We start from the raw sequence: 26,775 nt of genomic DNA, 5'->3' as shown, positions 1-26,775 counted from the left end.
GTTGACGAGCGGCTCCGCTTGTTCCCGACAGTTTAACGTCGACGAGAGAGATCCTTTCGCTTCTGGTAATTTCAAATTCTTTTTTTTTTCTCTCTCCTCTCCTGCTTCCTCTTCGCTTCGCTGTCAGATAAAAGTCGAACCTGTACGATTTTAAAACTAATTGCGTCACTTTGAACGGGCAACGCGAAATCGACCGTGTTGAGCGTGCCTACCTCCGCGGTATTTTTCGAACGAGAGAAGAAACTCGAGGAAGAGGGAGAAAATGTAAGAAAAAAAGAAAAGAAAAATATCGAATGAAAGGAGACGAAGAAGAAGCAGTGGAGCGATTGAAGATCAGCCGATCGACCGCTCTATACCCCACTCGTTTGAAAATGAGACCGACACGGTTACGCTTTGACGACTTCCTGACACAAGCTTCCTGTTGCTGATCATTCACCGGCAAAATGTCGTCCCCTGAACGGTTTCGCTGCTATTACCGATGGAACGCGACAATTCGAGCACTGTTCACGCATTTTGGCCTTCACGGTCGTTGCTCCCCCATCGTCCGACGATTTTCTTGAAAAAACATTCGGCTTTCTTACGACAAACCGCTAACTCTTTCACCAGAGCAAAAGGTGGAATGCAGCGGTTCAATTGGATTTTAAAAGAATTAAAGGTAGAGGTGTCGGAGAAAAAAAATATAGTATGAATTTATTTTGTTAAGTGAGAAATTGGAGTAAAAAGATGAGCCCTGATTTTAATTTAATTTTTACTCTTTATATATAATATGAAACTCCTTTTTTCTACCATTAATTTATAATATTAGACACCTTGAAATCTTAATGTGGATGATAAAAAATTAGTTTCATCAATAATGGACCGACAATTAGTGGATCCAGAGCAAATTACTCTTTTTTGGCTGAGAAAAAGTAAATTACCTTCCATTAAGGACAAGAGGATGCTTTTTTACAAGTTTATTACTGGATTTTTGAAATAAAAAAGTGTATGTCTTTATTCTGTTTCAGTGCCAAATTTAAGACAAGAAATATTTCTTGTTTATTACTTATATTGTAATATTTTTTACCGAGTTTGTTAAATTCTATATTATACCAGTCTTTTTACCTTCCTATTTAATGTTTTATACAATCTTTTGCTTCATAAGATCATTGATTACAGTGTTTTAACCATGAAGTTGCAATTACCACAGAATATAAGATTAACTCCGAGGTCAATAAAAACATCTTTACTTTGTGTAGATAAAAAGTTGCTATTAATACTGCAACTTCTTTCTTGAAACGCTCCATTAACCTTTGAACCACCTGTCTTCTAAGAAACTACGATATCACAATTAATATACCATGGTAAAATTAGAAATCAAACCTTTTTTTAATTAAAAAGGTCTTCCAAAATAATTAAAAAAGGGGAAAGAAGAAATTCGACTCAAAACCAAATATTCTTATTCAACAATAATCGTTTAAGATGAACTCATTCCCCATTCCCAGTGATCTTTCATTGCAACAAAAGCGTCAGATCGTAGATAGCAACCGTGATCCGAACAATCACGAGCGAATGTAGGTAAGATCAGCGGAGGAGGATAAGATACGATGCACCCTATGGTTTCGCGATCAGAATAGCGGCTTGGCCTTCGGTTTAGCACGGCGAATATTTGTTTCTCGTAAAACGGGACCGGTGGTAGGTTCGCAGGGTCCCGTGTACCCATGGGTTCATGATCGACGATGGGACACAATGACGACACAGTCGTTCGCGTCACGATCACGAAATTTCTGTACCCGTTGCCCCGTTACTCGATGATAGGATCGTCTTACCAGTCGACCTAACTGCCCGTCCACTTCCCATTTCCCCCTCGTTCGTCTGGCTTCGCTGATGGGGCCCCGTCCCGGGTAGCGCACGACGGTATCGAACATCGCGGTAATTAGTCGTCGAATAATCGTGTTCCAGGTAGCACGTGACGAAGCAAATGACTTTTCTTTCTGTGACCGTGCTGCTCTTGTTTCTGGTGCTCGTTAAAAGCGGCTCCTTGATGGATTCCACCGCGAGATTAATCTTCCTCCGTTGGCAACGATGAGCCTACTTTTTTTTTTATATCCTCCCCCCCCTATCGAAACGGATTTCGTTCGATTAGCTCCCTTTCCGGGGAGAACATCGGTGACAAATGGACGCGCTCGAAGCGAAACACGAGGAGCACTCGATTAATCAACTTTCGTGTCTCGTTGCTTCTTCCTTTTTTTCAACTGCTGCAATTTTGCATATCGTCTGGCTAGATCCTTTCTAGGGGGCAATTTATTCTTTCTACTCGTTTCGAACTGAGAATTAATTTAGATTTCAGTCTTACGGTGACAAGATATAGAAAGTGAATGTAATTGATATTTCACGATCAGCGTTCGCGACCCAACACCCCATTGATTCTGTTCACCAGGGTGCAGCAGCCTAACAAAAGAGACAAAAGGGGATGCTATGTACAGTCACTTCAGGTTCAGATCCTCTCGAAGCGTTTCGGCGTGCCAGCTGAGTCATTTTTCACCCTTATCGTTCGGCTTTTATTTAAACGCGAATCGAGTGGGGCTGCGCGTATAAAAGAACGTTCGGAGGGTCGCGTCGAGGCGCCATCCCACCCCCGTCGATAGAGAAAATCGCGACGGATATCGCGGAAACTTTGTAACGATATAGTGGCCCGAAGGGGTGTGTTGGTCCCTTGGTAAAAGTTTCTCACGCGTTTTGATAGGAGCCTCGGAGCGGACCGTACCCCGATACGAAGTTAGCGCTTCGTGTCCGAGAGATTTAAAGTTTGTCCCGCATACTTCCGGTATTACGGGATTTCGATACGGTAAAACGAGTTGCTGAAGAGGAGAAGACATCCCGAGGGAAATTGTTTATTAATCATTTTGACACCTATTCTTCCACTATAATAATTATTGAATTTAATTTGCTTTGAAATTAAAAATTGTATCAAAAAATGAATTGCATTAGGAAAGGATAAACGTGTCACTTAAGTACCCTGAAATTAATTTCACGTTTTACTGGAAATCGCCTCGAGACGTTTACTCTCTACAGCAACTTGGTTTACGTTATTTGGAAAATTGAAACGGACTATCCAAATCTCCGGAGGACCGTCGCAATTCATAAAATATTCCGCGATTCGAGTTGGCGCGGTTTCAGCTGCTGGCATTAGCAACTTCGAAACGTATGCGCCACCGTTAGCTTCTAACCGGTGATCAAAGAGGATTATAAGCTTAAGTCGGTTCCAACCGAGGCAAACGCAATTGACAAGCTTACCAAAGATCGCAGAGAGGCGAAATCTGGTAAATCGGTGCAGCTGCTGTCATCCATGCGACTATGAGATTAAAAAATAATTGCGCCAAGTGTAACGTTGACGAAACATTTATTTAATCATTTTTATTAAGGCAATGACCTCTTTCAAATTTGTTTAAATCTGAAAATTCATTATTTTTGTATTAACGAGTTTTGAGTTTGATTTCCAAGAAACGAGGGAATCAGCAAAGAAATTACATGGAAATAGTAATCATAAACGCGTTAATATGCTTTCCTAATTGCGCCGGTTCACGGTCTCCTCGTTTTCTACAAATTGTACAATGAGCAAGCACGCGAATCGTATGATTACACTCCAACAGATCTAAACGATTGATGTATACAAAGCTTGAAATAAAACTCAGGAGTGTTTCATAAAATTACACGCTCGAGAACCGAATCAGATCTGAATCTAAATAACTTCCCGAACAGAATTCTGATTCTGTTTGTAATCCTTCGTTATGGTATCCGACGATTATAACACCTTAAATAGTATTTATTACTTGTATCATACAGATATTTTAGTAATTAATAATGAACGTCCATCGCTTCAAATAATTAAATAAGATTTATGATCTAATAAATACATGTATAAATACATATTGTAGTTGCGCGCATTATTACGCTACGTAAATTTTGATTTATGATATCATTTTGATTACTATTTTACAAAATTTATGTACTGAAATAATGTAATTATTTTGTGTTGTGGCAGTATGGATGACGTTTGAATTTCCATAGAAATCCATCACTGTATCATTAGAAATTCTTTTGCTCGTCAAATTACAGACAATTCGAATATCAATAATAAATAAGATTTACCCAATGAAATTTTCATCAGCTTCTCCGTAACAGTTCACGCGATAATAATATTTTCTCCTAAAGACAGAAAATCTGAATTACGGGGGGATTAACAGTATCGTTCAATTATAAAACGTTAATTCGGTTTGTAAGCTCGAGTAGTGTTATAAATCCCATTAAGGCAGCGCAGCGTTTCGTTCCTGAGGACGATTTCGTTCGAAGGAACGCATTCCAGAGTTTCAACCGTACAGAACGGGAGGGAACAGCGAGGGGGAATCACAGAAGCGTTAACGAAAGATCAAGGAAATGATTTCACGATCTGATTGTCCAGTTATTTACTGTCACTCGCCACGTTACGTCGGGTTATTCACCATCGAAGCATCCTTGGATAACGGGGCCTGGCCGCATACCACAGGTTGCAACGTTGCAGCACCATAAGGCCGAGCACGAGCCAACATGGGCTCCCAAGTATAATAACGATTTTCATGTAAAATGGTAAAGAAAGGACGGTTTGGCCCAAGGCGACCCTTAACGAGAGATGTTAACGTTTTTATACAGCTCATCGAGCCATAGCTTAACCCTTTCATCCTTTGGTACGATGACTCGTCACGGAATAGGTGAAGTGCATTCGTAATTAACGACCACCACCATCGTTCATAGGCAAAGTGAAATTAAAATGCATCCCAGACTGCTTTTAGATCTTTCTATCTGCTTACTCGCGCTTTGTTCAACCGACAGAAGAGGATTATCGTACCGTTAGAGACGCTTTGTCATTATCCTGACTTTTCGCGTGTTGTAATTTTCTGTAACAAGGGAAACGTGATCCTTTGTGGGGAAAAAATGAAAGATGTGTGCAATTTTGCCATGATAATGTTCGTGATGATGTATCTTTTCTCTAAATATCCATTTAGTAAAGATTTGAAAGGTCTCCTGTAATTAAGGTTCTTAACTTGTAATATAAAATGAACTTTCGATTCATTATATTTAATACTTGGTGCAATAAGCTTCCCTAGAAAACAATAATTAGCAAAATTTACAGCCCGAAAAATAATATTATAAGATTGCAAGTTTGCGATCATAAAACAATGGATAAGTTCGATTTTGAGAGTCGATACGGTTCTGAATTAATTGCACGATCGAAGCTCATATCGAAGCGTGAGTTTCGTGTGAGGCAACCTGCACGCATAGGATCGTTTACGTTGGGTGTAGCCATCGGTATAACCGCGAAGTCGCGGCTCGGCGCCGTTGGCTGACTACTGTGACAAATTACACATAATTCACGAGTCAATTTCACACACGGTTGTCCCGCCAGAGGAGACAGCGCCGTTGAATACGAGCATGCCGGGCTAATTCGAGGAACGAACCACTTGGACCGTGAACGGAAGTAAATAGTCCGCCGTGAACGATGCTACGCACGATATTCCTAACGAACGATCGATTGTTTTACGAGACTATAACGATCTGCCTCGTAAAAACGAATTAGTAGATCTGAAAACTTTCGTTGAAACTTTTCTCGAAGATTTATGTAATGGGTTAGAAGATTCTTAAAATAGGATAAAAAAAAGAAAAATTTTAGAAGATCCTTCATTTTTATAGAGATTATTTATTTATCCTAATTGTCTTTGACTGGTTTTATTATTTTTCATCCACTGGTCATCTCACAATTGACTACCAGTTTTCTTGCTACGAAAAGGATTAAAATTGACTTTGATCAGCTAGCACAAAAAATAATATCACTTTCGTTCTATTTTGCCTGGCGGGACCAGAAAGTTCGCGTGGCACAAAGGCGTCGTCCAGGACGATCGTCGGAGGTGTCTCTTCCTGCCTCGGTTATCTCCGACTATTAGCGCTCGCCTATGCAAATTCAGCAGCAAGCTGTAGCGGTGCCGTTCGAACGGACCCCATAAATTCCAGCGGACAGGAATGATCTCTATACGCCTATCTCTGTTACCCCTTCTTGTGTCTGTATGTGTGTCTGCCAGTCTGACGACACCACGTGACCGTGTTGCACCGCGATGGAAAGCGTATACGGAAGGTAGCCGTACGCCTTATTTACCTGGATCCACAGTCGCACGCACACAATCGACTATTCCCAGGAAAGCCGCGGGCACCCATATCGCGACAACAAACCCTTTAACGCTTCAGTTACGAGCGATCCGCTGGACTAGCTCGGCCACCTTGCGTTACGTGCATCCAGGTTGCTGGTTAGTATTCGAAAGGTATCCGGACCCACAGCACTTCCCACGGCTATTTGAAATCCAACGAGCGCGCTCTTTCGGTATTCAACGCCGCCGCTCCGCGACGGCTCGACACGCAATGCTCGTCGTTCACCGCTTCGGACACACGAAAAGAGTCGCGATTATAGAGTACGAACGAGTATGCTAGCTGGGTTGGTTTGTTGATGGGAACTTGATGCGAGGAAAGTGGTACCTCTTCGGGGTTAATGTTATTTCGATGCTGGAAAGATTCTTCGCTCCGTAGGCTGTATGTATCATGCGACTTTAAGAGATGGTTTGTTGTTTCTTCGAGTTATGGTTCGTATTGTTTTCACCCATATTTGTATATCATTAGGGAATTTGGAATGCGGAATTTGATTATCAATTAACTCATATTATCACAAATCTTTTAATTTATCTAATTAGAAATATTCAGATTAGAAACTTCGGAGATCTAAAAAATTAAGTTTCACTTAACTATGTTAATAGAGAAATACCATTGGCAAACAATTGAATGTGATTTATCGAGTGGGATTTGCTACCTGTGTAGCAACAAGATGAGATAAATAGCCGATTATGACGAAGCCAATGACTACCGGTTGTATCTTCACGATCGTCTGTAACTTCTGAACCTGGAATGACTCTGCTTCTTCGAGGTTTACCAATTCGGAAGCATGAAGAGGTTTCTTTCTACAGCCGATGACTAAACAAATTTTACCGAATGTGTATAGGTTTTATGCAGCAACCGAAACGTGTAATTGTTCGATATTTTCTTTTCTTTTTATACTTGGTAATTTGATGTCTCTGATTCGTTGTTCCGTTTACTTATTTAAGTGGTGATGATACTCTCTTACTGAGATGGTTAATATATTGCGGTTATATTCGATTCGTCAGATTTACCCGGTTCATGGTTTATCAAATTAAAACAAACCAAAAGCCACGAAACCCATCGCTAAAAGGTCCCGATTTATAACCACGAGATGCGTGCAGAAAGTGTGAACAGTTTCCGGGAAATCACCGAAAGTAATTACGTTATTGGGCCGCTCCTCTGCTCGCTCGTGCAGATCCGGTCGCGTGCTCGTGACTTTTAGCACCGTCTATCCGGTGTTAAAGGTAGAAGTCTAGCTGTAGTTTCGTGTGTTAAATTCTTGCCAAGCCTGACGGCCAGTGCACCGTGCATGCACGCAAATTAGAAACATATCGCCGGAGATACACGTTCCAGTGGGACGTGCTCGTCCCGACGTAAATGCGGCTTGAAAAAGTGACGACCCGCAGCTCGGAACCGCCTTCGTGTCCCACCTGAGCTCACCTATTTTACGACAATTACACGACACCGAAATGCGCGTTTTCGTCGCTGCGCCGCGTTGAACCGAGATGCCCACCGGAAACTAGCGTGATTCTACCCGTTGCATCTGACAGCTTTACGCGACGCTAACTCTGTTACGATTATCGTGGTCCGAAAGGGTGACGATCTAATTTTCCAGATGAATTGGTGGAAGGAATACGTGTACGGAATATTGCACGCTATACTGCTCGAAATCGTTTGAGAACGTTAGGTTGGAAATGAGATTTAACCCGTTGATTCGTGATTTTAATGTTTACCTCTTTATTATTATTCATTTCATAATAATCCTTATGGATTGAACCATTAAATTTTTACCAGAAGCTTCAGATTATAATTAAGATGTTAAGTAGCTTTAATTTCTGTCTTTCGTAAACCTCTGTCAGGAATGATAACATTCATGCGCTTGATAAAATCTTTCTGCAGACACATTAAAGTTAAGAGACTCTTCAAACCATTTCGTAATCCTGTCCTGCAGAGTATAAAAGAATAAATGGGTTTGATAGTGGAAGGGTATACAGTGTATGCTGTGTAACTTTATCTATATTACCAAGACTAAAAGCAGAAACAGTAGAGCGGTTAAAGATTATTGAAGTGCTAATTAAACAAATTTCGAAATTTTTAATTATACACCCAGCAGGAGAATTAAATTATTTAAAAACAAAATGAAAAACATTTTCACCGAGGACGCGTCAAGAGAAGCTGCACCGAATGTTTTACAAATAATTCCACGGAATACGTAATGGTAGAAAGGAATGGGACGAGTGTCGTGACGCTTTTTGAAAGTAAAATTCCGAAGACACGCGGCTTGGTGGACGCGCACCGGGTGGTCGTTGTGTCGCACCCTGAAGAGAAGAAAAAAAAAAGGAAATAAGGAGAATAAGGAAAAGTGGTCGTGACGAGAGGAGGACAGGCGCGACAGTCAGAACGGGGGATGTTAAAAGTACGAACGCGTTCAATTCCTCGAATTGCATCACTGTCTGGCGAGCAGACAAGAAGCTGGAGAAAAAGAGAGGGCTGCATCGCGTCGAGTGCAAAGGGCGATTGAAAATGTTGGCGCCGGTTCAACGACACAGACTTTCCTTTATTCAGCCTTCGTATACATGCTAAACTTTCCCCCTCACCTGTGACATCAGCTACGGCGATTAGATTTCCAGCCTGGCTGTCGAATCGACGGGCAAACAGAATGGAAACAGTAACGACGGAGTGTGAGAGCAGCTTGGAACGAAAAATCGATTTCATTCTGACGATTAAAAGTTTAATTACGAACGGACGGTGGTTCAATTTCAACAGCCAGGAACTCAAGGCGAATCGGAACGAAAATAATCGGTCGAGAAGAAAAATAAATCATGATACCGTTTCGTGTATCTGTCCAATAATCAATGTTCTGTTTGACTAAAAAAGAATCAGGAGGAAAAACAATATTATTTGTCGTGAAAATGAGATAGATTGCTTATCAGTTAAGTTAGAGCACCATTCGAGTACTACTCGAGTGCCATTTCAATACTATTCGAGTGTTACTTAGGTGCTTCTCGAGTACCATTATTAATTAACTACTGCTGAGGTGCTATTTGAGTATTAATCCATTGCTAATGAAGAACCAATTAAGTGCTATTCGAGTTCCAGTTGAGTACCCTTCGAGTGCTATTTGAGTACTATTTAAGCACCACTTAAGTACCTAAAGTACTCCTTCTGTCGTTTAAAATCATTTTGCATGGTTCCAATACCTTGCAAATAAATAAAATAAAACATCATCTCTTATGAATACTATTCGTATCCTACGAAGTTAAATCTTTGCACTGAATTCACGAGTACATACTGAACTTGATCTCATTCCTATTCGTCGCCTCTTTGTTCCGGCAGGAACCAAAAACGCTCGTGAAAGCGAGCACAATTACGCAACGTCCGGTCGTCCAGCTACTTGAAAAATTGTAACTTTACACGGCACGTTAGGCCGCGTAACGACCGGCCGCAATTATGCTCCTGGAAAATGAACGCATAAATATATGGGGATCTTTGTACAGGGTGGTCTGACGACGATAATCGCTTGAAATAGCATCGGGTATGTAGGGAAAAAGGGTGCATGTATTTGTCTAATGACAGTCATGGACATGATGATTTGGGTAACTGAGATGTTGAGGTACAAACTACCCACAGTGTAATTGTAGCTCCTAGCAGTTAAACATTATAATTTCTGAATAGGATTTAAAATATTTAATAGAAATAGAAAAAATTTACATAAATGAAAATAAGTGCAATTTTAACATCAAATTTATTTATAATATTTTTAAATGAAAACAGAAGATCAAAAAGAGTATCCTTGAAGATACTCATACATAGTTTTCTATTCAGATCACTTAACAGTTCCAGTTCATTTAACCATAACTGTATTTTAATTTGTTAAAACAAAACTATCTGCTTTGTCTGCTACGCATTCCTCTTTAAATGTCCAACACGGAACCCGATGAACGAGAATTCGTGTCGTTACGGTTACTGAACGATGCTGTATAAACATATTACACGCATGACGTAAAACGTACGGTACTTTCTTTCTGAAGGACTGGACGTTGTAATTACACCTGTTCCTGCGACGAGTTCAATGATCTATAATTCAAGGTAGTTGAAGGTCGAGCAAAACTGAAAGTCAGCCTGGCGATTCCGTCAGTTACACAGCACAATTTAATAATAACACTTAATCTACACGGACAAACCTACGATATGGTAGAAAAAGATTTTATCATTCATCGAATAGGGCAACCTTGAAATTTAATTTAGGACACCATAGAGGTTGATTGTATCATTTAATTAGCGTCGCTTGTGTTATACATATGTATATCGTAACACTAAACGGTTCAAATCCTTGGTCCCTAACATTTTTTTTTTCTTTAATGATAATTTGTCTCTTTTTGAATAACTATTACATAAAAATTATGATTAAAAAAAAAAAAACTTTTTTGGGAGCCAAGGATTTGAACCGTGGACCTTTAGATTACAAGTCATGTGTTTAATTATGGAGCGGATCCATGCCTCGCAATCTGAAGGTCCTCGGTTCAAATCCTCGGTTCCCAAAAATTTTTTTTTTTTGTTTATGATAATTTTTATGTAATAGTTATTCAAAAAGAGACAAATTATCATTAAAAAACAAAAAAATGTTGGGAACCAAGGATTTGAACCGTGGATCTCTAGATTATTCACTAAATATCAAAATTCTACAAAATTATCAAAAATTGGCCCACATGCCCGATCCTTTCCAACATATTAAATCTTTCTTAGCTATACATGAAGAAAATATGACTACAAAGGGTTAGAACAGTGCGGGACCACCTTGTATCGGAATGCGCGGCGCAAAACCAGAGACGGAAAGTTCTCCTAGAGAAAGGGTTTCGCGAGCTTTGTTCGCGGAAGGAAGTCGAAGCGGACAAAGAGAAATAGGATCGCGGTTGGAAGAAAAAGCTAGAGAAAGGGCGGATAAAGAAAAGCGAGATTATACATCAAGTTGGCCGCGCAATGTAGCCGCTGGGACAGCGAGTGTGGTACGTTGCCGATGCCACTTGAAGCTGAATCGTATCTAAATGCGCCTCGTATATCAGAAATCGAACTATTCCACCGCGCTGCTACACACAGCCGGGTTTACTTGCATCATTTTGTGCGACTCGCCTCTTCCCATAATACCACAGATGCGCCCACATATTTTTCCCTTCATCGTCGTGACAACCCCCACAGGAAGTATCCTTTCTCTCCTCTGTTTCAGGGTAAAATGATAAACGTGACTTGCTGCTATGGCAACGAAAGTGAATTTTAAAAATCCCTGCTAGTTATAAAAATAATTCAACAATGTATTGTTAAATATTATATCAGGCTAGGGTTGGTTGAATGGTGGATTTTGAAATATTGAAAAATTAATTTCTTATTAAATTTTGAAATTTTATTTCATCAATTCCCGTGATATTTATAAACATTTTAAGATTCAAAACACTTAATCAAAACAACCATGAAGAAAATATTTTCAACTGTATTTCCACTTGGAATTACCGTCTAAGTAAGCGTACTATTTCATGAATGAATTATCTTACAGAGTATCGCCTTATTTTGCAACTCGCTTGCTTCCAATCCGGTTTCCATTGGTATAACGAATGCTCAAGAGAGTATATTACCTTGCAGAAGGAATTATTTAATAAGTCATCTTATTTCTGGAAGAAAAATCTCAATTAAAATGAGGCAAATCAGCTTCGTTACTTTTGTGACAGATTACGAAGCACGTCGGCAGAAGGGTGCGCCGGCTGATAAATCTCTCGAGAGATTTATAGCGATGTAAAGCTATTTCGTCCTCTTAAGCACGTCTCATGGTGGAAGATTTTTGTACAGCAAAGTAGGGTGGTTCTGACGATAAGGAGCCCCGGCACGAATATAACCGGCCAATAGAGAGACGAGACTCCGATACTGCGTTTAAGAGCGGAATCTGCTTTGCGAAGACGGTAGCTTTCGAAGCGGCAACGTTAATCTTGTACCTGCTACGTTTCCAGCAGAAATTAAAAGATTTATGACTGCGCGTAATCTTGCACGGGATCTGCATCCCCCGGGACGAAGAAACGAAAGCAGAAAACTGGGAGGCAACTGGAACTATGCCAGAACGACGTGCTTTCAGAGATTGACAGTTTCGGTTCGGTTCACTGATTGTTTCGTTTTATTGATAAACTGTGCAATTTCACTGGTAACAAGAATGTATGGGACAAGGAAGCGGATCCATTCAAAATTCGCTGAAAATTAAGTGGAATTTTAATTAATATCGCAAAATAGATTTTTGCAAATCAAAATTAACGTAGTTACTATTTACAATTAATAAATCTTTACCTATAAAAGAAAAATAATTCATATAATTGAGAATTTGTATATTTTACTAAAAGTCAGTTCTATTTGAAATTATTTTAAAGGCCATTTTGAAACTATTTTCATCCCCAAATCTATATCCAACAATAAAGTAGAAAATTGTCTATGTGCATCAACTGTTTCGTGAGTGGGTCGAATTCCTTTTCAGGAATTAGTCTTCCCTGGTGCACCTAATGACCAGTATTTATCACGCATTTGGGCGTCCAGCTATTTCAACAGCAGTTTGCGGTGTTGTTCGTACGGGAAGGATATTTTTCATAGCGAAACGAGCGACGCGGAAGCTGGTTAAGCGAACGGTGAAAAACATGAAACGATAGCACCGGTCAATACCCACCGGTATCCTGTGTACCACGCTTTTTTTACACGTAGTATGACTATACCCCTTCTTTTACATATAATTATACAAATTGATCGCTGATTAGCTGCCAACATCATTTACAAATTGATCGTTTAGCATGGTGATCGATAAACCTTGAGATAAAGGAGATAGAAATTTTGGAATTCAAATGAAATTGTTCAGAAAAATTTCAATATTTAATTTTACATTTACGCTATTTTATTGAAAATATTTATTTTAATCGTGTTTGCTAAATTTGTATAAATCTGAAAAATTAAAATTTAATTTTCAAATAAAAATCAGATGTTTCTGCACGAACGATCACGGTTACAGAATAACCATGAACAGTCTATTCCCGTTCCCCCGGGAGATTCCCTCTATTCCTACACCTCGGAATTTTTCCCGCAATTTTCTCACCCGGCGAGGACGAAAATTCCTCGTTTCGTGGATGACTGTTACCCAACGAAGAAACTGCGCTTCGATATTAAGTTCCGGGCATGTGACACGGAAAAAGGGATGTGAAATCGGGAAACGTCGAACACTGCAAAAGATTGCGTCTGGGTAGGTGTAATGGAAACAAGTAACGAGAAAAACATTGAAAACAAGGGGGGAATAGAAAACTACCCTTATTCTTTTATATCAGCACAATTGTACTGATTTTTCTAAAAATCTATTGTGTTTTATAATAATAAAATATGCAGATAATGTGCTAGATTTTAATTTTATTTCAAATAAAAGTGATTTATGACGGAGGAATCTTCTTTTGAGCCACAATAGAAATAGCAAAGTTTACCGCTCGGATGGCGGACCATGAAGAGAGCTCTAATTTTAATACAGTTTTCTATTTCACCAAAGTGTTTACGATTGGTGGATTCGGTATTAACTGGTAACGCGGTAGCATTACAACGAGTAAAGTGGTAGCTGATCTTCTGCATATAGATCCCCGGAAGTGACCGGTTGATTACTGTAATGCGCTTACCCCCCAGGCCGTAACGAGCAACATCTTCCTACGGAACGACGTTCCACGAATGATTCGACACCATAGATCCCCGGAGAAGGAAGAAAAGCCGGTGTTGGTTGGTCGTTATGGTCGCGGGCACCGCTCATTAAAATTAGCTACAGTCATTAAGCCCGCGGAGCGTCGGCTGAGGCCAGGTAATTGAATACCTTTAGCGCCTGCTTGGAAAATCGATGTTCCGTGTTCCGTTGAACCTGTTACCTCGTTACCTGTCCCCCTCCCCCCCTCACTGCGTGTGACCTGAAACTTTTCAACGAATCACGTTCGAAAACGTCCCTCGACGTCCTCCTTTCACGAGCTTAAGCCCTGGCGAGATTAATTATGATCTCGTGAAGGGTGACGACTCGACAGGCGACACCCGAGCGGGGAGAAATTATTCCGCCACTTAACGCGACCCCTCTCGACCCACCGATCGACAGCCAAAGAATAACGAGCTGCCTGCCTCGAGATACTTTCCCTCGCTTGCGAGAATAACAGGCATTGATCAGCGTCAATTCGGAATTGGAAAGTTGAATTTGAATGCTGCCGAGCTACGGGGGGGTGCGCGAACTTTCCGAGAAAAATCGGTTCAAAGTCTTACTCCGGAGAACATTAGTGGCACGTGGTAATTGAAATCCAAGCGTGCCTCTCCAATTGATATATTTGTACTTTCATTTTTTTTTTCTTTTTTTCTTTTCCTTCGAACGATCTGATAGGACATTAATTTCTAACCAGCAAGCTAATCTTGTATTTCCACAAATCAAAGTCCGCCAGGATTTATGTTATCCACTGCACATCGAACGTCTCGTTCCACCGTTAAATATAGCAGTAGCTTTATCACTGTCAAGGTTGATCCCAGCTATTACACCGGGCGCATATTTGTACCGCTTTCTATAAATCCTACGCTTCTCTTTCTCCTCGTTTTTCATACGTTTGATGAACACTTTTACGCCTTCGACAAATAACAATGGGATTAAGATGAATCGATCAGATTTTATTGGTCTTATCAGGGTTGTAAAATATTTCTTTGTTTCAGGTGCTCTATCGCAATCCCAATTTCCAGTGTTCACGATCTACGCCCAGAAAAGTTGCCTGGCCGTGAAACCATGCGAACGAGCCTGGTGTATCGACAGAGTGCAGGGACACCGTCTTCAGGGCCACATACGAAGAACCATGAACGCATCATCGCGACAGCACTGCCTCGAGCTCTGTTTAGGCGAGAGAGATTTCCTGTGCCGGTGAGTAGAAAAAGACACAGATGTGCATTCGTTTCCGCGGATATCGCGAATTCTATTCGTGGAAACGATCGTTTCCGGCGACCTGGCTTTTCGTCATGGCCACGATATCCGCATACTAGGAACGAGACCGTGCCGTGATTCGTCGCGAATCGACGCACACACCGTGCCCTTACTCGTCGTCGTCTATCGTCGAGCGTAGCTGTTCGAGAATCGAAGGCACCTCGACACGCTCCAATGCGTTTTCCAGTTATTGGATTCCTCGATCGGGGGAGGACGTTACATCACGCTCCTACAGACTCTAGAGTGTTTCTTGGTCATGAAGCGGCCGTTCCCGACGTTTCATGCGAGCTCGGAACACCGGCGGGACGAGTTATCCTGGTGGAAAACTTGCAGAGAAATAGCTACGGACCACCCAGATTTCTCGTGTCTGTCATTTCGCCGAACGGCTATTTACGAGACACTTTTCCAATATCGATGTCGGTGCTCCTGTTTGATTCTGTTACCACCGGTGACGGATATTTACGGTGTTGAACGGTGACAATTAGTGATTAGCAGTTGGGTCGTAACGCGAATCCACCAGAGGTGGAATAAAATTCTTTTAACCGCTCTTGAATCAACTATTCAAGTATTCAACTATTTAACAATATTCTGTTTTTCGGGAAAATTGAGTTTTAACATTTTTTCAATACGCATGCATTTGGCTGTTGGATAAACAGGTCACATTATGCATTGATATTCTGGCAATGTCATAAAGGTACCGATTAATAATCCAATTTAGTAGCATTAGTAATTACATGTAAATATTGGTGTGTTACATCAATCAATTAATCAATTCCTAAATTAATGAAGGAATTAATTACATATGCATGTAGTGAAATAATACGAAACAAAAGATTATGATTCATGATCCATGGATATGAATAATAATAATAATCGTACGTATTATTACAAACCATGAAATCGAAAAATCTAAGAATCAGTAGCTATTGAAATTATTGATCGGTCAATTTTTTAATTATTTATCGATCCACCGCCGTCGTTACCTCAACGAAAGGGTTTAAGTAATTTTTCTCGTGTTTTTCGCGTCGCTTGTTCAACCTCGAGCAATGTTTTTCATCGCCGTTGCTTTGCGTCCGCTTGAAAGCATTGGAGGAACGCTTTGATCGTGGTCAGACTAATTATGCCCGCGTCACTGCACCCTCCTTGCTATGGGATGAAAAGAAAAGAAGAGGAAAAAAGGGGACATAGTATTACACGTTAACACCGCAATTATATCGTGCGTCACGCAAGGATCTTGTTGAAACATTTTGAAGATTACTGTAACAGATATTCGTTTTTGGATTATAATTAAAACGATTAACATTATTTGACGCGAGATTAGTCTTCTGCGATCATCGACGCGGACAGGTGTGTAAGTTGAAACCAGTCAGGTGAGGGCTTTAATAATCTTGTTGCTCATATCGTGTAATAACTAGGTGCAATAACGCCTATTAAACTGATCCTATTATGCTTGTCTATGAAAAATAGAACGGATAACAAGCGTATCGGATGAACATATGATTGAATAAAAATTTGTAATTTGTAGGAGAGAATCTGCATTCCTTCAGAAATTTTTCTTCGCCTGTTAGCTGCTCAATTATATTTTTCTCTTCTCTGATAAATTATGGGATGAGATCCTCACACTATTACCGTATTAATTATTTTGAAAATTATAATAGTTATAATAGTTACTTAATAGTTACTGGTCTACTTTGTAAATTTAGAAATTTTCAAATATTTGCTAAAAAATACAATATAAATTTAAATTGTTTCACACAGCTTTTTTGAAACCAATTGCCAGTTTTTCGGTATTAATAAAGATTTTCAGAATTTTAGTCTCGAATTTAATTAAACGTCGATGTGGGTCGAATTTATTCGTTTTGCGTGTACGGTTATTCGCTTTGTAGAGGACGTTGTTCATTTATTCGTTTCAATGATTTTCCATGAAACCTACAAAGTGGTAGGTTATTTTGGCGAAATATTTTTAACGAGCTCGAGTGGTTTCGAAGTTAGCCAGGTACGTTGGGAAAAGGGAATCAACGAAGGCAGGAGGAATAATACACAAAGAGAATATTCTGACGCTTCAATTACACGTCAAGAGTCCATTTTGCTAAGCGGATTTTTGTCCCTGCCAAGAAAGAATAAGTTTTCTTTGAAAATGTTTTTTGTAGCAAAACAACCGCATCTTTGATTCCCTTTGTCCAGCGGTTCGTCTCTTGCTCGTGTGATTATTTAAATGCAAATGGACGGAATACAAGAAATTCTTAGTTTTTGGAGTCATTTTGAAGATTTGCATCAAATAGAAATGCTATTGAAGCTTTGTGCAGCGATATATGGACAAAAATAAAGGTAGATTTATTTTTTTTTCATAGAATGCTCTTTCAAATCAATGGTAATTTTAATTCTTAATTCTAAAAATCAATTAATTTTTTGAAATCAAATTGAAGGCCAATCAAATTAAACCTCCCAATTAAAATTTTTCTATCAAACATTTCACAACATAATGAATCTAATAAATTGTTAGGAAACAATTATCTCGTTTATCCCGTTTGATACCCAACCCGAAACACATCGAGCTTCCCGGCCAGCTCAGAACCCTCAAAGTATGTAAAACCGCCATCATATTTCTTGCAAGGAAGCGTCCTGGGAGCAACCGTGAAACAAGAACGCCCGTTGGAAAAAAAAAAATTGTCAGACGATTACCAGGATCGTCGTAGCAAATTCCCCGCCGGGTATAAAGTATCCTGCATCACGACGTTCAAACGAGCCGGTATAAATTCCCCGGTAGCTGGTATGCGGCTGGCAGTTCGCGTATAAAGGTTAATTAATAAATAACCGTGTCATAACCGTGTTATAATCGTGACAGGCAACAACGAACGGGTCGGCTGTAAACGAGCCGCGACAGCAGACCACTGAACGTATCATAGGATCATCGTTGATACCCTCCCACTTTATTTTATTAGGAATATGCAAAAGTTTCCATTGTTTCGAAGCAATTTTCTGTATAATAGTGCATTTGGGGCTTTCATTAGTCTTCGTGACGTTCTGAATTTGGGGTTGATCTAAAATCAGGGTAAATTCTAGTAAAATATTATATAGCAATTAGACGTACCATACTATTCGATAGAACTACAATTATTGGCAATATATTAGAATTTTTGCAAATTGTACAGTGCCCAGCATAGCAGTCTTCTCCAAGAAAAATGAAAAATTAAATTAATTTTTCTGAATTAATCCTGATATTAATATCTTCCAAATGAGAATTTAAAGAACATTCATAAATATTTAAATAATTTCCCTTGGTACCCTCTTCCTATATCGCCATATTCCTCAGAGATGTCTACCATGCCCCGCACTGTACACTGCAATTGAGTTGCATCTTCTGCAATATTTCCAACGACACATAACTCCTTCTGCGTATCCTTAATACATTGATCCGATAATTAGCGGGGTCCGTTGGTACAAGACAGATATCTTAGGCGAAGGAATTTCAATCCATTAGCCGTGTGAAATATCGCGGTCTGTTAGGCACGCGGAAGGGCAACGGGGGGCAAGTGAACCGTAGCTCCTTCCGATTTCGATAGAAAGCTGTGCTGGAACGCGCATTTATGCGATATCACGGGGACGCGTGAAGGTTCGCATTCGTGAGCTCGCGGAGCGTGCACGTGCACACTTTGAGGAAGCATCTAAGCGAAAGGTAAGGTCTCTGCCAGCTGGCCGTTCGCGACGACCCGAAGCGAAGGCAGGGTCGAGAGGTCCTTGGCCAGGCGGAACCGTATCAAAAGTGGCATAGCTGTGTGTTCGTGTCCGAGAAACCGTGGAAAGGGGAGCAAGGATTTGATCTCCGCAAGAACGAATGAAGTTCCGGATTGAGGACTCGTACGTGGCTCGCGGTATTCCTCCCTCTTCTTTCTACCTTCGACTTTGATCAATCCTCTATAACATTTCGCTCGTTATTTTCTCTTCCCTTTCATTCGGTCTCACTGATAGAGGCGAGGCGGAGAATCGTAAAATTGTAATTTCATACTTTGCTGCTTGGTTCGTGGCACTGGCATCTTGTATTCTTCTGAGCAAATATTTCAAACTTGAAAGTGACAAAATGATTTTAAACAAGACAGTGCAGTTTTTTAAGAAAATATGATTAAATTCAGAAATTTCTAACCAAAGTTTGAAATTATTATTCATCCAATAGCAATATCGTTGAAAATAATGTTTTCCCATTATTTTCTTTTAATTATTCAGGCAAGAATAATTTGCGGTGACGATCACCACCGGTGACCCCCACGTCATTCAACATGTTAATTCATTCCCATAAAAATTTGCATAAATTTCCACAATAATAACACAGAGATAACTCTCGGAAAATAGTCACCACAATATTCAATTCTCCGCCAGTCATTTGACCAAAGAGCCATCAGAATGAACTCGCGGTATCATGAGAAGCTGCAGATGAGTCAGGTAGTGTAAAGTTTCTAGTTGAAAACGCGGAAGAGATAATGAGGATGAGCAGAACGTCTCTATTAAAACAGCAAAGACCTTTGATCGTGGAAGAGGCCCTTGGCAAGGACTGTTGCGTATAATCGAGAGGAGCCAGTAGAACGGCGTTATTGCGCAACGCGATACGTGCGTGTGAGGATGAAGTGGGTCGTCTTGGGGCTCTGCTCGGCCTCACGGTTGCCAGAGTGGAAGCCGCGGTTTCTAAGGATCCCCGGTGTAGATCGCATTAACATTCCATGGGAACGGTATTTCCTCGCTACAATCGGCTGATTAGGCGTCCGTGGTTCTGACTAGCCTTGCGTCCCGTCCCGGCTTCCACCGCGTGATTACCTCGATTTCAAACAGACCCACGGATGTGCCACATTTTGCAGTGCCAGCGAAACCCTGGCTGCTGCGACTTCACTCGTTGAGATCGAAAGGTTCCCTGACGTTACACCGGTTACACCGTGTACCGTATGAACGTCATTCGACTTAGCGAAGAAATAGGAAACGCTTCAGAGTCTTTCGGTCGAAGTAAATGTGTCCATCGTTTAAGGATTAGTATATCATTTCTGGTGGTTGGATATTATTTTTCAGAACTGGTTAATTTTTGCTAATTTGCTAATTAAGTCACCATGTAGAAGAGTATTAATGTAGAGAAATTGAAATTAGAAGGCTGGGAAATTTACAGAATATTCCTGAGTAGTAATGACTTTAAGAAAATTGTACAGTATCGAGCATGGGAGGGTTTCCCAGGGAAAATGGTGATATCCTGCACTCCCACCCTACCCCATAAATGGCCGAGCGAAGAACCATGATGGAGGGGAAAATGCCTTATATAAAAGTTTGCGTGGGAAAATTTGAATCCATATTTACTTGTTATGTTTTTAGTAATTAAAAATCATGTTATTCTGTTTCGAAATTATTTTTAATTAATATCATTAAAATTACGATAATGAGAATCCTTGCTTCCCTTATATCGCCATTTTCCCCAGGGAAGTTTCTAATTAGAGGAATTAAAAAATTTTTTAATGATATGGATCATTTAAATACCTTGAAAATATATAGAAATATAATTAAATTAGGTATCATGAGTATGAATAATAAGGCTTAGTGTCCGAAAAGTACATATTGGAAATTTATGTAATAAATCATGGGAACACAATGTTACTATTATTTTCGTATTTAACACAGTAATATGATTATCGAAGATAATAAAGGAAATGAATGCGATGTCGGCTTAATTAGTAGCCTAATTAATGAGGATTTTATTATACCGCGGTAAAGAGATACAAGCAGAGTACAAAATGGGGAAACAGAGGGTCCGGAAGCATAAAGAACTGCTTTTAGCTTTCATTAAATCTAACCGGAATGTGGTATAAACGTTATTAAAGCATCGTCTAGATATAAAACGAGGTGCATTTAATTAATGTGATTGTACAATGGAAAATTACGATCATATGTAATCAAAAAGGAGTTAAATATTAAATGATGAAATTTTTAACTACAATTTTTGCACCTTTTCAAAATTTATATGCAGGAACCGCTATATTACGTTTAAAAAATCTACTTGCAAATCCAATTAAATTATCCACTTGTAATTGAGTTGATCCTATTATTAATTTAATTTTTTTAATGGAAAATTCAGAATAAAAATACCTGAAATCCGTCGTTCTGACGTGTTCATCCTAAGCGTTAACCATTCGATCTCCCCGTAAGATCAGCAGTAAACCCTCGAACCGGAAATATATATCCAAAGGTGGGCAAACAACGCAACGAAGCGTGGAACTCTGCGAAAAGCTAGATTCAACACGATTTCTACTCTCTCGAAACGTGGACGATTTGTTACCGGCAAATGGTGAAGATCGGATGAATGCCGGCGCGTTTCGTTCTCGAGTGTTTGAGCCGCGATGAAAGGTGGAAAAAGACAGTGCGGAATCGGTAAAAGAGAAAGCAAGAGAAATAGAAAGGAGAGCAGGTTGTCGTTGTTGGGCACGGTTTACGACCGTCGAGACCGGTCGAGACGATCGATCAAACGCGAATCGGTCGCTCGAGGATCGTTGCGAGAGTTTCAGGCCTGCCCGTAGGGCCCAGCCACAAGAGGGTTGGGTTATTACTGGCGGCGCGCCGTATCGGCGTTCCTTGTTACCGGGTAATGAGTTTATTGTTTAAGAATCACGCCGCAGTTACATGTGCTGCAATCAATTACAATAATGTAATATAATCGTAGCAAGGTCCCGCGGCGCGCAGCCGTATAATGAGGTCCCTTCTCTAATGAGAGTATCGCTGGCGGGTCGAGTTAAGCCCCGTTTCTAGGCGCATTCACCTATCGTGAACCCTGTCCAAGTGTGGCTCAGCTGAATCGCGAATATACTTTTCTTAGGCCATTTTGGGAACCAACAAATTTAAAATTATTGGTATCAATGATTTGTAAAAATTATTCGTAATTAATTTTTTCCAATTAAAAATGAATTCACATAAATACTTCATTTCTCTTCCTCGTTTCGTGTCCAGCATGATAATACAGGCTTTAAAATAGCCGTTCTTAAAGGGTTAAATCCGCTTCATCCAGAAAGAAAGTTAGTCGACGGCGTTGCTCCGTATATCAATGTCAAGGAAAGTTGAATTCAGTTTCAGCCGCGACGCGACGAGATAAAAAGTTGGAAGTTCGTTGCCGTCCGAAAATTTCGGGGTAGATACAGCTGACAAGGGGAGAACGCTCGCATAAGAAGCCATCAAGTCGTGGCACGAAAGAGTTTCACAGGGAAATTCGGTGGAAGAAGATTTAATTATCCTCGAAAATCCAATATAGACACTATCGCTGTTACATTTTTCGTGTTTTACGACGTTGTACAATAAGAATGTCAATTTATTCTAGGAAAAATGATAGAGGGTGGGATACATCTGAATGTTATCTATGTCGAGTATTTAATTTAATACGTATTTCAAAGACTATCCCTCGAGTTGACATTACACATTACCAAGGCTCCCCGAATTTCTCGAGCGAGCAAACCCTCGGATTTTCACCTAAAATGCGCATAATTGCATAAAAGTGTTCCACCGAGGAAATTCCTCTTTTTAAAACAAAGCAGTGTCGAGTACGCTGCAGAGTGAATGAATTGAAGTAACCGGCGCTTTTATTCCGGAACGTTAACGTCAGTGAGACCTTCATCAGGGTGACACGAATTGACCTTTCACAAGAAGAGAGCTACAGGAACCGTTTCGTTTTATGCAAAAGAATGAAGAAAAAAAAAGGAAGAACAACGATTCGTTCTATGTATTCGGTTATGGCATATTCAGGAAGAAGGACGCCAGCGAATTATGCGAGACGGTCGGAACGGCGTTTCCGGTGTGCAGCTCGTGAACGCTTGGAAATTCACGCTACATCGCTGGAACAGCAATGGACGCGAGGTACAGGGGTTCCGGTAAAATTTGCTGGAAAGGAAGCGAATGCTCGATAGAGGAAAAACTTCGCTGCACGTCAGGAGCATAGAAATATTCGTGGAAATTTTTTGTTCTCAGAATGCGATTCTCACTGATGTTGGCCGGTAGAGGGTGGTGGTAACTTCCCATTGAATTATTTATTGCAAATGTCGTATTCTTATGTTTCGGTAAATTGAACATTTCGTGAAAACTACCACTTGTTGAAAAATAGAAACATCCTGTTTTATTATTCATTATAAATATCAGACTGCAGCTGTTTATTTATTTATGAAACATGGAATTCAATTTCTTAATAAAAAAAATTCTAAAATATTAAAAAAACATAAGATTAAATGTAGTGAAAATTATTTTCCATCATTGTAGGTGGAAAATAAGTTTGACTAGAGGTTAATAGTCTTCTGGTTCGGTTGGTTGTTTGGCGAAATACGGGTTCGACACATTAAACAGTAACAGCACGTCCCCGATGACAGTTATCGTGCTTTAGTTGGACTACAATTTCCTGCGCGCCCAACTAAAATGGGTCACTCTTCTCGCGTACGCTTCCCGTGCACTTACCATTAAGAACGGCGCCCCTCGTAACAGCTCCAATTATAAGTGCGAAATTCATTGTTCGAGGGAAAACGGCCAACCGGGTTCGGTAGCCGATCCCTCGTGTTCTAACGTTTGAACGACTGCCAACTTGGGCGAGATACCTCTTTTGCTAGAGCGGAACCGGGTGAAACTACTCGGAGGCGCCAACAATCCCGGAGTCAAGGGGCTCCCTTGAGAAATCTTGTGTGTGGATATGTGGCGAAAAGGGGAGAAAGAAAAGAGCTCGGCCCAGCAAGAGGGGAGGATTAAAAAAGTATGAAAGGGAAGTGCACCGCGAATGAAAGAGCCACCTTTGGAAATACACAGGGTTCATTGATGGATCACAGACTAATTTATCTTTGTTAATGACAAACGAATAGGCGAGTCAGTATTGTAATTAAACCTTTAAGAAAGGCCTTAAAAAAGATTCTTTAAAAAGCTTTGAAATAATTTATGAAAAATATTGTAAACACTTTATCATTTTAAATATATCCAGATTTACGTTCTTACGATTTGATCTTGATCCATTAAAATATTACGGTCGGCGAAATATAAAGGGTCGCCATTAGCGGTGAAGTAACTCAGTTGAACATAAAACCGAGGGAATTAAAACGTTAATCGTTCAGCATGATACCGTGATAGTGACAGGCTGCGATTGGGAGCTGAAATTACGGCTGATAATCGTTGAAGTGTTCTACAAAGTGTACTTGACGAGTCCGCGAGCCGAAGTAGCTTTCAAACAAACGGAATTATACATGCCACGATAAGCTTTGTACGCAAATAGCATTATCGACAAATTACTGAGATTACCGTCTCTTTGTGCCCGGGAATTAATCGGCGTATCGCGCTCTTGCAAATGTTCAACATTGCAATTACCAATCAGAATCAATGGATTATTTTTTAATAGGATCAAACACAAACAAAACGTTGTCACCCTAATTGAATAATAAATTTATTTTATTGTTTTCATTGTTGATGCATATTTAAAAAATAAATCATTTGTTATTAAATATGGAAAACTCGTATGTTTTGAAACAAAGAAAATTTTTATTTTATAAAAAAAAAATGGCCCAATTTCATGTTTCAAAACTGATCATTCAGTATGCTGCATTACATAGCAGCGGATGAGCAAGTAGATAATGGTAACAAGTGATCAGACAGTTTCACGGGCTGCTTCCTCATCCGCGTCACTTTTTCTTTCGTGATCGCTGGTATAGCTGCGTGACCGGACGCCGCAGATAGCTGTCGATTGAAAACAAAGTCGTGAACTCGGCCGACCGATCCGAAAGGCAATTCCTTTCTTAAAACGAGAGCATCCGGTCTCGGTGTATCAGCAATTCGAATCGAACTATTCCGTCGAGGGCCGCGCAAAATGAAAGGGTCGAGGTCGATCTAACAGCAGTAGGGAAGTCGATGGATGAAAAAGAATGTTTGATCGGTGGCTCGTGTGTGGATAGAAGGGAGAGTCGAAGAAAGATGAGGAAACGGCATTTCTACGTGGCGTGCAATGAGCAATTATCGCTGGCCAGCTGGGTTAGATGCTCGTGGTCTACCATTTTCTCTGCCTGCTTCGTAGATATGCTCGTGTACTATCTTCTTATTCTTCAACACTTTGACTGCCACACTATATTTGTCGAAAGCACTATGAGATAGGCATTTGATATTAGATACATTTTCTTTGTGATTTTGAAGATGATTCATTTTGTTTGTTGATTATCATTATTTTCATTTTCTAAATTTTGCACTGTTTCTTTAAAAATTATTATTCTAATAGTAATTATCACAAATATAAGATTCAATAGTAACTTTATTACTGATTAACACATCTATATGATATTCTATTTACTATGTCAAAGTATTACAAGAATTTCTTATAATCAACACACTGATTGACAATTACTAATTATCTCGTGACACGTAAGCATCATTTGATATTCTATTAACCAAACTATTACTAAATCAAATTATAATGTTGACACGAATCCATTTCAAGAGTCAGCAGGATCTTATTGCTTTAATAAAATGCATAGAAATTTTGCTCACTAGTGTTTCATCTTAAAACTTGAATGCCTAATTTTAGTCAAAGGTTAATAAATCCGTCCTTCAGAGTAATTAAAAAAACAAGGCTTCAAAATATTGCACGTACCCATTGCCGCGCTTGCAATACGCTCGATCTCGAGGAAGATTTGTTACACGGCAGGTGTCCCAACATTTTTCTCCCCCCTGCTGAAAAATCGTAGAAACGAGCCTGGCGTCTTCGAAAAATCGAAATAAAAATGATTCCCAGTAAACTGACACGGTAATAACCGAGCGGCAGCGATGTAACTGGCGAGGAAAAACGAAAAGCGGACGGATTATCACAAAGTACTTAACCTGTCCGTGAATTTAATGAGTTAAGGATAACCCGGGGAGACGCGTGCACGCGTAGCAATTTGATCGGCGGAACTGACGTTTTAATTGCGGCCTCCAGGTAGCCTGGTCCGCGACGGGGATGAAGAATAAAAGGCGTATATTGAAAGAGGGAGCTCGATGAATCAGAAACACAGCAATTACTCGAACGGATATAATAACCAGACCGTGGGACGTGCGCGAAACGGATGGACAGTCTGTGGCCAAAGAATGATAAAGCAAGGCGAGATGTAATGGAACCTGGAATTAATTAAAAACCTCGATCGGTTCGACGCGTCCAGATGGACCTAGTTATTGATCTGTAAATTAAAGCTTCGTTATTAACGACGGGACACGCCGTATGAATAACAAGCCGAGGAAAATTGATTAACCGAATGGACGGTGCTGAATAGAGATGGAACAAGGGTATAAAATAGATAAGGAAGACCACCCATCGCGTGGGTGGCGCACCTACTCGTTTCGAGAGAAAGTTTTAACGCCGACGAGCACAAAACGATCGATCATCCGGTAAAGTTGTTCAATTTCTTCCGATAAGTTGCAGCGTGTATGCGAGGGCTGCCACAGGCCAGGTGTACATAACGATTTATGTCGGAATTGTGTCGATCGACGCTTGCTCCGCGCGAAAATCCACCGCGCGAACAATATCACACGACAAGCAAACCGACCGCTCCACGGTTATTAATCGTTAAATATAGCAAATGCCCTGACAATTG

At 40.2% G+C, this 26,775-nt stretch overlaps 2 protein-coding genes across 4 annotated transcripts in view; one reads left to right on the top strand and one right to left on the bottom strand.

Annotated features, from left to right (window-relative positions):
- LOC114881523 (autophagy-related protein 16-1) overlaps positions 1-26,775 on the bottom strand; it is a 392,271-nt gene that overhangs the window by 183,010 nt on the left and 182,486 nt on the right. The window lies entirely within an intron of this gene.
- Positions 1-26,775, top strand: part of LOC114881504 — a 70,912-nt gene that overhangs the window by 6,884 nt on the left and 37,253 nt on the right. For both annotated transcript variants that reach the window (XM_029198320.2, XM_029198316.2), the window contains exon 3: positions 14,923-15,124. In XM_029198320.2, coding sequence (XP_029054153.1) covers positions 14,923-15,124 — 202 coding nt within the window. The remainder of the gene's footprint in view (positions 1-14,922; positions 15,125-26,775) is intronic.

The sequence above is a fragment of the Osmia bicornis genome, chromosome 7 (assembly GCF_907164935.1).
Source record: "Osmia bicornis bicornis chromosome 7, iOsmBic2.1, whole genome shotgun sequence".
NCBI lineage: Eukaryota > Metazoa > Arthropoda > Insecta > Hymenoptera > Megachilidae > Osmia > Osmia bicornis.
Note: the sequence above shows the minus strand (reverse complement) of the source record. Positions and strands in the feature narration are given on the sequence as shown.